Source organism: Carex rostrata, chromosome 22 (genome assembly GCF_964058835.1).
Source record: "Carex rostrata chromosome 22, lpCarRost1.2, whole genome shotgun sequence".
NCBI lineage: Eukaryota > Viridiplantae > Streptophyta > Magnoliopsida > Poales > Cyperaceae > Carex > Carex rostrata.
The window spans coordinates 4,638,555-4,649,526 of record NC_135939.1 but is presented as its reverse complement, the minus strand read 5'-3'; the positions used below and the strand labels follow the sequence as shown (position 1 = coordinate 4,649,526).

General features: G+C 34.6%; 1 protein-coding gene across 2 annotated transcripts; it reads left to right on the top strand.

Annotated features, from left to right (window-relative positions):
* Nucleotides 1–575: 575 nt before the first annotated feature.
* APC11 (anaphase-promoting complex/cyclosome 11) lies at nt 576–2,721 on the top strand. Of its 2 annotated transcripts, XM_078323969.1 has the most exons (3): nt 621–705; nt 1,211–1,349; nt 1,844–2,721. In XM_078323969.1, the coding sequence occupies exon 3, from the start codon at nt 1,867–1,869 to the stop codon at nt 2,119–2,121; it is 255 nt and encodes an 84-aa protein (XP_078180095.1). In that variant the 5' UTR covers nt 621–705; nt 1,211–1,349; nt 1,844–1,866; the 3' UTR covers nt 2,122–2,721. The 2 variants fall into 2 exon arrangements, with proteins under 2 accessions (XP_078180094.1, XP_078180095.1); XM_078323968.1 differs by lacking the exon at nt 1,211–1,349 and having other exon boundaries at nt 576–705.
* The last annotated feature ends 8,251 nt before the right edge of the window (nt 2,722–10,972 follow it).

The window sequence follows — 10,972 nt, the reverse complement described above, 5'->3', positions numbered from 1 at the left end:
TTATTTGACAAGTACAGTTATAGATGTCAAAATGTCAAAATTAATTACATGTACATCTTGTATAAATTATTAAGTTATGACATATATAAATCAAATTTGATGCAATTTAGAAAAACACACGTAATTCTTGGACTTACGTCACCTATTTAGAAAGTTAATTTTTGTAACTATCTAAAAAAATAGTAAAAAAATTTCAAAAAATATAAAATTTAATCACATTTTAATATGAAAATCATATTAAACAGTTTGGATCAATTGTTCAAACTTTAAAAACAAAAGTAAGAATGTGAAATATGATCGAAACACAGCAACAATGATACATTTTAACCCTATTCTCTTTCAACAATGATTTTGCTCTTCATGAAAAATGATATCGAACTGAATCAGGTCCGGTCCATGTCGGATAGAACCAGCAGCTATTTGTCCTGGATTTAGAAAATTTAAATTAGGCGTACCCTTCAGCCCAAATTTCTTCGCGTAGCCCAACTAAATTTTTGTGACAGCCCAGCCCACTGCACTTACGCGAACAATCCCTCTTTCTCCTTGTCGGAAAAGCCCAGCCCATTTTCGCCTTCCCTAATCATCACTCCCTCTTCTCTCTCCCCCGTGCACGTCTCCGCGACCGCCAGTCCGCCCCTGCTGCTCTCCGTCCCTGAGGCTTTCCGGCCTCTGCTACCCGCCCCTTCCGCTCTTCTCCACTGTCTGGTTAGTTAATTAGGCGAATGCATCCGAATTTAAGCATAGTTTTTCTTTTTCTTTTTTTTTTTGGGAAACAGGATATATTGTTCCTGTACTTTATAAAAAGTGGAACAGAAGAAAAATAAGATCTGATTTCATTTCCTTGTGAAGAAAGGAAAATGCTATTCCGATTTTGTTGAATTTGAGAACTAGTTTGGGTGTAAATCGTACAGTGATTCCAGTTTGCCCTTAGACAGTTATTCTGCTTTTAAACTTTTACAGCAAATAATGAAAGTACAGAAAAGTTAACCAGTTAGCTCTCTGGGGCAGAATTGTCAATAAAATATTTACAAGGTTAGTATTACGACTTACAGAGTTTCATTGCTCTTAGGGTTTTGCAATTTTCTCAAATTGCTTGTGTGCGTCTGTTGAAGTGTGATTGATTATTTTTATTCAAGAATTTGCATAGAGAAAGGGTTTCAAAGGATTCGTGATATTTCTCTTCTCTTCTTTTTCCCCTTTCTCTGTATAGCTTTGAAGCCGCTTTGGTGAATAAGATTGTTCCTGAATGGATTTAAACATGAATTTTGAGGAGCTGCTTTGATTAAATTTCTGATGCCTTTTATCTATTAAAATCTGAGAAATTGTGAAGTGTTTTTGATGGAAAATTGGTAATTTCTAGTTTTAAGGAAATCCAAACCGGTACTGTTCGGTACCAGTTGTAAACCGTGTCTGGCTATGGTGCACTTTTGGGCATTTGCCCTCTTATGTGATGATTTAAATCAATTCTGGACACTCTTTGAGTCGGTATTAGTGTTTTTCCTTTGTGCTGGTACAGGCATACAGCTTTTAGTTGATGTGAGGACTTGTTTAGGAAGTTGATGAAATCAGAAGGACTATTGTTCTCTCTTGTTTGTATCAGTCTCTCATGCTCTCTTCTATTTTAGGAAACCTTTCTCACTGGATCTGTACCAGTACGGCAGTACCAGTATTGTCATATTAACCTTCCTGGGGTTCTTGTCATTTTTCCAAAAATTCCAATCTGAGTATCATGCCATGATTACTGGTAGGTGTAGACAATAAGATCAGAGTTCTTGATTTAACTTGCAAACTCTTACATCAGAACCTCGGCTCATACTTACATCCATATATTTTTCTCTGAAAGTTGAAGGAAGGTAGAGGAGGAGAATGAAGGTGAAGATACTGCAGTGGCATGTGGTGGGCTCATGGACGTGGGACGCGCAGGACGAGACATGTGGCATATGCCGTATGGCCTTTGATGGGTGCTGCCCGGATTGCAAATTCCCAGGGGACGACTGCCCACTGATATGGGGAGTATGCAACCATGCGTATCACCTCCATTGCATCCTCAAGTGGGTCAACAGCCAGAATTCAACCCCTCACTGCCCCATGTGCCGTCGCGAGTGGCAATTCAAAGCCTGATCTCTTTCCTCCCCAAGCTTCCTTTTCTCTTCTGGTATGCTATTGTTACATAATGGCATGATATATCAACACTTTGGAATGGCATGTAGCTTACCTTTTTTAGTGTATTAAGTCTCAAATGAAGAGCTTGAGGGCCAAGTAGAAATTGTTTTTGTTTGATTCTCTTATTTAATTCGTCTGGTCTTCATAACAAAATATTAACTCTGAATTCTTAAATAAGATTAAAAATTAATCTATTAGCATAATTAAAAGATTAAAAAACTCTTAATTTTAATAATTAGCCGCTCAAATTCTTCAATTTGTGATAATTATTCCCAACTGTAAATTTCAATTAGCATAATTAATTTGTGTACATGATATGACTTATGTACCGTGATAATATTGTCATTGAAATATATTTTTGCGAATTTTAAGACATCGGATCATTACTGTGAGCATATGAGTAAAACTCTAAATAAATTCAATTTCAAATTACTTTTGCCTTTTTGTTAAACTGAATTGAACTCTTACAGATTGTTTTTATGTTTAAAATCTAACTTGTTAACCAACTGTCAGAAGACCACCATATTATGCATGGATCACTAATTGAGATATTATAATGAGGTTGGCTAATATATCAACGATGGTACAGAGCATTTGTGATTCCGAAGTCCAAATAATCAATTTGAAGAATTGACGTGTTCTCCATATTAAAAAAAAATGTACTTAGAGACCAAATTTTATATTTTTTGGAAAAAAAATTACTATTTTTTCGGATTTTTAAAATTCAATGTTTAATATGGTAAAAAAAATCTGAAAACTGGGATTTTCAAAAATCCAAACAAATTAGTAAAATGTTTTGAAAAAATTTAAAATTTGGTATCCAAGCACATTTTAATATGGAGAACACGTTGAGCACTTCAAATCGATTGTTGTACTTCGAAATCATAAAAACCCAATTGATATAACAAATTGCTTTATACCAACGTTAGTATATTAGCCAACCTCATATTATAATTATATATTTACACAGATTCATATTTGTATTGTATCTCTATCTCGATTGGTGCAAAACGCCCATGTTTTGGATCTGTAAGTGGCTAGGTAACTGAAGGAAAAGTCTCTATCAGGAAAATATCATATTTATTTAGATCCAGACAGTTGGATGCAATCAAGAAATAGAGACTTTGAATATTGAATTATGTATTTCTTGATATCACTAATTACAATTACACTTGTGATTATATAGCAATAAATAAATAGAAAAGGCTTAACTAAAAGTAGTTGCAACAGAATCAGTTATCTAATTAATGCACTGTGTTTGATATGTGATTCTGGTAATCATCTCAGTGTCAGCAGTTGTAATATTATCAGAAAGATGAATCATCTGAAACGAAAAAAAGAAGTCTTCGATCGCAACAAAAAATAGCGGCGAAAATGAACGCACTGAAAGAGTATAAAGTTGCAGTGATGGGCACCTTCTTAGGTGAGTATTATTTGGAATTGCTAATGTATGACTGATACTGGTAGCACTATGTAACCGATAACTAGGGACGTCAATGACACTCTTTTATTCATTTACCTGATTCGTATTTGATATGATGATTACAGATAAAAGAAAAAAAAATTCATTTAACTTATCGAATACAAGGTACGGATAAAGAATATTGCTTACCCGTTACCCTATCCTATACAGTAATAACTAAAAACTAAATATTATGAAATCATATATATTTATATTTACACGGTGATGAATAATATGATATAGTTTTATTCATAGCTTAAGTACTCTTTGATCTGTTTTTCCGATCCACATCGTGTGTTTGATAAGACCGATATTGATAAAGTATTTTTTTCATTTATCTTATACCTATATTTAAGAAAAAAAAAATTGTTAACATAATAAATAAGGATATGAAAATACTTCTGCCCACCCACCTTTTTTCGTACCCGTTGACACTCGAATTCGCATCTCCGAGCCGAAATTTTTATTAATAGAAAAAATATTAATTAAATATCGAGATTGAACAAAGCTTTTGAATTTTTTTCAGAAATAAGGAAAACGGGATGGGAAATCACGGCCCTTGGCCGTTATGGTTTATCACGGCCATAGTTAGTGCCTAATTACCCTCCTCTAAACTCAATAACTGATATAAACCGGAAAAAACCAAAAAAAACCGGTTCGTTATGGGGTAAACTGGACACTGTCCATGATAGCGCACAACGGGCAGGGGTTAAAGCAGCGAAAAAAATAAGATGCGTAATAACGGACGGGAAAAAAAGGAGCCCGTGATGGGCCATCGCGGACAACGGAAAAAAAAATATAGCGATCCCTCCCAACCCTTCTCTCTCGCTCTCTCGCTATTTCTTTCCCTTTCTCTGTCTCTGTCTCCGCCGACCACGCCCAAAAGAAGAAAAAAAAAATCGGTGGTCCTAACCAAAACAAGCACGTGCACAGAATGTTATAGAAAGTAACGGTCAGGTCTTCTCTGCATTTATTTTCTCTCAAGTGATTTTTTTTTTCTTTTACTAAAATTAATAATTTCTCCATAATTGATTAATTTGATTTGTTGTGAAGACCATTATTAGGTTTAATTTGGTGAAATTGTAACTAATTAGTAATTTTTGAAAATTATTGTTAGATTTAATTAGGTTTAGGTTTAATTCGGTGAAATTGCAACTAATTAGTAATTTTTTAAAATTATTGTTAGATTGAATTAGGTTTAGGTTTAATGCTGGGAAGTTTATTATGTATGTTAGCGAACTAGGCTTTATATGACTAACGTACAAATTTTTATTATTTTGTACGGTTTATGATATTTGTTTTAACTTTTAATAGAGTTCATCTTCGACTAATAAATGGAATCACAAACAAAATGATTATGGAAAAAAAAAAAAGAAGTCATTGTAACAACCTTCTTTGCTTGGAAATTAAATATAGCATTCGAATTAAATAAATAAAGTAGTTTATAATATGCAATATGTAAATAAATAAAGTAGTTTATAATATGCAATTTATTTTTAATTAACATAATAATAAATTATATCTAATTTATTTATTATTGTGTAGGTTAATTTATCAAAACAACTAATCATGCTCCTGCTAAGGATTCATTTCGGTGGTGAAGTACGACACGGTCGTAAAGGAGCGGCATATAACATTGGTCCTCAATTCTCATTGACGGCAACTGATGAATTTGGCTGGTATGATGTGAAAGGTGAAATTTATCGTCAGCTTGGATATTCTGAGAGTGAGTACAATCTAAAAATACTTGCACGGGTCAATGTTGGTACAACATCTCGGCATTATTATGAGATACTAGAAATCGTTTGCGACCAGACTTGGAGAGGTATTTATACCCAAAGTGTGAAAACGAGTACCCAATTTAATTATGTTGATTTATACGTTGAGTTGATTCCAATTGTTGGTTCAATGCAACCAGAGCTATTCATTGATAGTATGGTACCGGAGACACAACCTGAAGCTATACATACCCAATACAGTGTTCAACAAGCGGGTCCCAGTTTATTCCAACCCTATCAGACACAACCAATCCAGAGGCAAGACCTTTATCGTGACCCTTATCCCGATGTAAACGGGTTGTCTCCGCCTGTTCAGACAGATATGGGTCGGACGGAATACAGTAATCATCACAGTCCATGGATTGAACCCCCAAGGGTAGGTAATTCTTGTCCTAATGACGATGTGCCTCAGAGTGATGATGAAGATGACGTTGACTTGTGTGAGGATGATACAGATTGGGAAAATGAAGCGGATTCAGAAGGAGATATCCCTGCTGATACCTCTAGACAATCGCAGCAACCCCGTGTTCAGGCTCAACATTTTCCCATATCTGATCGCGGTATGAGTCACCCTGTGGCAAGTTTCAATGACACCTCAGCATTCCGAGAAGCAGACGTCAGCTACTTTGGTAGGACCAAACCCCTCTGTGATGCACTTGTTGTAGGTCAAGAATTCTCTTCGAAAGAGGCTCTAAAACATAAAATATATTAGTATCACATAAAAAACAATATTCAAATAAAAACTACTGGTAGCAATAGAACCAGCATTATAGTCGAATGCAGGGACCCCAGGTGTCAGTGGCGTTTGTATGCCGTGTCTGGATTTTTTTCGTCTAAGTTGGAAATTAGAACAATTTCAGGACCACATACGTGCAATGCCGATGCTTCTCGTACTGACCATGCACAATTAACTGCAGAAATGATCGCCGATGTTATACGAGAAGATATTAGGGAAAATGTTGCATTGACCATTAAAACCATTAAAGGGCTAGTCCATAAAGAATACAAGGCAATTATTCCCAAATATAACAAGTTGTGGTGTGGCCGAGAGCTGGCAATCGCACAATTATTCGGTAGTTGGTCAGGCTCGTACAACCTTCTCACCCCTCTGTTGGAAGCAATTAAAAGAGCTATCCCTGGCACAAAATTTGGAGTTGCGCACGAACCCACGGACGATCCAACAGAAAGGTTGTTTAAGGCAGCTGTGTGGGCTTACGGTATGGAATATCCAGAAGTCGTGCGAACGACTTGTTCGTTTGGCCCCATTCTCTTCGTCTTTTTAAGCAGCGGAGCTGCAAGCCCAACTCCAAGAAGCCGCTCCACTAATTCAGATGCTTTTACGTATGCAAAACCAGTCACAGGAGCCCCTTTTATTGGCAATCCCCATAAATATGAAACATCTTGCAATGTGACTGTCATCTCTCCCACTGGAAGATGGAACGTATGCGTCTCTAGTCTCCACCGTTCAATGAGGCCAGCGAGGAGCCATTTGTCAATATTTATTTTTTTCATTCTAGCAACCTGAAACAAACCTAGCCTCAGCAAGTACGGCTCGCAGCGCTCGTGGTATGGAATCACAGCCCGGGGGTGTCGAACATCCAATCCGTGATAAGTCTGTCATTGATATACAATTTGGTTAAAATCAATATCGTAATTCAAACATTTATACATCATAGAAAAAATTATGTGAAATTTGAATTTTACAAGATTCATTGAGTAACTTACAAGATCAGAGAATAACGATATTTTATGTTGTGCATGCGGCATCCATAACAGATCGCTAAAATTTTCTGCCATCCTGCAAGAATAATATTTTAAATAATTTGGATTCAACTGTACATTTTTTAGATACATAATATGATGAATTTTGTACATAATATTTGTTAAATTTTAATTAAACCTAAACCTAATTCAATCTAACAATAATTTTAAAAAATTAATAATTGGTTGCAATTTCACCGAATTAAACATAAACCTAATTAAATCTAACAATAATTTAAAAAAAATACTAATTGGTTGCAATTTCACCGAATTAAACCTAAACCTAATTAAATCTAACAATAATTTCAAAAAATTTCTAATTGGTTGCAATTTCACTGAATTAAACCTAAACCTAATTCAATCTAACAATAATTTTAAAAAATTACTAATTGGTTGCAATTTCACCGAATTAAACCTAAACCTAATTAAATCTAACAATAATTTTAAAAAATTACTAATTGGTTGCAATTTCACCGAATTAAACCTAAACCTAATTAAATCTAACAATAATTTTAAAAAATTACTAATTGGTTGCAATTTCACCGAATTAAACCTAAACCTAATTAAATCTAACAATAATTTTCCAAAATTACTAATTGGTTATAATTTCACCGAATTAAACCTAATAATGGTTTTCACAACAAATCAAATTAATCAATTATGGAGAAATTATTAATTTTAGTAAAAGAAAAAAAAACTCACTTGAGAGAAAATAAATGCAGAGGAGTCCTGGCCGTTACTTTCTATAACGTCCTGTGCACGTGCTTGACTTGGTGAGGGCCACCGATTTTTTTTTCTTCTTTTGGGCGTGGTCGGCGGAGACAGAGACAGAGAAAGGGAAAGAAATAGCGAGAGAGCGAGAGGAGAAGGGTCTGGGAGCGATGGGGTGATATTTTGCCCTTGTCCGTGATGGGCCATCACGGGCTTCTGTTTTTTTTCCTATGTCTGTTACTACGCATCACGGACAGCTTTGTTTTTTAATTTTTTTTTCGCTGCTTAATCCATGGCCGTAGTGCGCCATCACAGACAGTGTCCGTATTACGCCATAACGGACCGGTTTGGTTTTTTCCGGTTCATCAGTTATATCAGTTATTGAGTTTAGTGGACTGTAATTAGGCACTAACTATGTCCGTGATAAACCATAACGGCCAAGGGCCGTGATTTCCCATCCCGTTTTCTCTATTTCTGAAAAAAAATACAAAAGCTTTCTTCAATCTCGAAATTTAATTAATATTTTTCCTATTAATAAAAATTTCGGCATCTCCGAGATATCTCATATTTTGCGTGACTTTTTGGGGAAATCAAAACCATTAAAGTACGTTCTGCAAGAATCACAAAGTTCAAATAGTACTGCCCCTCTGCGCTACCCCAAATAGGCATCGGACACGGCGGTCCCGCAAAATATGAGATATCTCAGAGGATACGCACTCTTTACAATCCTACCAATATTTAATGAAACGGGCATTAATATGCTTTATTTTAAAAATAATAATCATTTGCGGAATTACGGTAATTTAAAAGTTGAGATTATTTAAATCGGATTAATTTAAAATTTTACTGAACATAATAAAAATGAATAATTTTAAAGAGAAATATTCCTGTACCCCTAGCCACCAAATCCGAGTCCGTCCCCGAACTAGTTTAACTAGGTTTAACCGTCCACTAATAACGGTAATTTATTAATTTGTCATTAATTAACGCATCGATGTTTTAATGCATTGCTATTTTACATTGATTGCTTTAAATGTTAGCTTTGCACGGTTTTGTCTTGCGCTTTAATTTCGTGGACAGTCTGTTAGGAGGAGTTGTAATTACTAATCCCCGAGCTAGTCCCCCCAACTTATTAACAGTCATGTAATCATTAATTAACTACTTACTTGAACGTACTTTAAAGTACTTTAAAGTACAATTTAAACCCAGTTAGCTCGGGGATGTGATGGGGGATTGGTTCTAATTTTAATTATGCAAATTAACAGTTTTTGATATTTAATAACTAAAAATACAGTCTCCATTTTGAACAAGTAATCCATTAAATGAAGATTTTTCAATGTTTGTAAACACAGGTTTATATGCTTTAAAATGTGTTTGTAAACACAGGTTTATATGTTTGTAACACAGATTTTTTTAAATTTTTGTAAAAACAGGTTTATATGCTTTAAAATGTGTTTGTAAACACAAGTTTATATGTTTGTAACACATATTTTTTAATTTTTGTAAACACAGGTTTATATGCTTTAAAATGTGTTTGTAAACACAGGTTTATATGTTTGTAACAGATTTTTCAATGTTTGTAAACACAAGTTTATATGTTTGTAACACAGATTTTTTTAATTTTTGTAAACACAGGTTTATATGCTTTAAAATGTGTTTGTAAACACAGGTCTATATGTTTGTAACAAATTTTTCAATGTCTGTAAATAAGGTTTATATGCACAAATTTTTCATTGCTTTGTTTATGTTGTTTTCTTGCCAGTATATATTGGTTTACTTGCTTTACACAGGTTTATATGCTTTAAAATGTGTTTGTAAACACAGATTTATATGTTTGTAACACAGGTTTTTTAATTTTTGTAAACACAAGTTTATATGCTTTAAAATGTGTTTGTAAACACAGGTTTATATGTTTGTAACACATTTTTCAGTGTTTATAAACACAGGTTTATATGCTTTAAAATGTGTTTGTAAACACAGGTTTATATGCACAAATTTTCAATGCTTTGTTTATGTTGTTTGCTTGCTAGTACATATTGGTTTACATGTTTTACTTGTTCACATGTATTGTTCCTGGCACATTCTGCACAAATGAAGAAAATTTGTGCTGGGGGACGCCCTCGAAGTACAAATATAGAGGTGTAAATTCCGTTCTCGGGGACGCGCTTGGAGATTGGTTCCAGTTTAGATCTGTAAATTTTTGCTCGGGGACGAATTCGGAGATTTGTTTTTGTTTTTAAAAATGAAAATTTAACTCATTTACAATGAAAGTTAAACACTTGAACGCAGTAAATTAAACGCTTTTATTTATATGTTTAAATTATACGATTGTTTCGCTACATTTGATGGTGTTTTTGTTAAATTTGTTTAACATAGCGTTTTTCTCTTCATGCAGCGAAATTCTATACAATAAAGAAATATTGGTACTGTTATTGCGCTATATGAAGTAAAATCTAATCTTTTTGTCGGCGATATTCTAGAAGGTTGGGGGATGCGCACAGGTACTTTGTTTGGGTACAATTATCACCTAATTTTAAAATCCATATCAAAATCAAATGGTTTAAAATTCTTTACGTATAAATTTAAATTTAAATAAGTTGAAACTCCAACTTATCCACCGCCTCCGTCGCTCCAGGCTCTGCAAGCCTTCTTTCCAATTCTACTACTGGAGGCTGTAACTGTTTAGTGTTAACGTGCCAAATTATACCACTGAAAACAAAAAGGACTTCAGATCCTGCCCGGTACCCGAATAGGAAATCTTTTACAATTATTGGATCCGCACCGTTTCTTTTAAATTGACACGAATCTCAAAGTCCAATAATACTGCCCTCTGCTCTAGCTCCAATCTCAAAGCGGATGGCAGTTAATCTAAAACCGTAAAGTGAAGGAAATCTTTTACAATATTGGAGGGGATCCTTGATCAACAAAAAGATGCTAAGTTGCTAACTACTATTTACACCATTTTCTAACCAAGACTTACGCCAAGCCAATCAAATCTCTCCTGTCCGTCGACGTCATCCTCTCCCATTAAACCCTCTTTCAGTTGTTCTCCCACCCTTTATCCTTCCTGACCTTCGATTTCCTACCCCTTGGATCT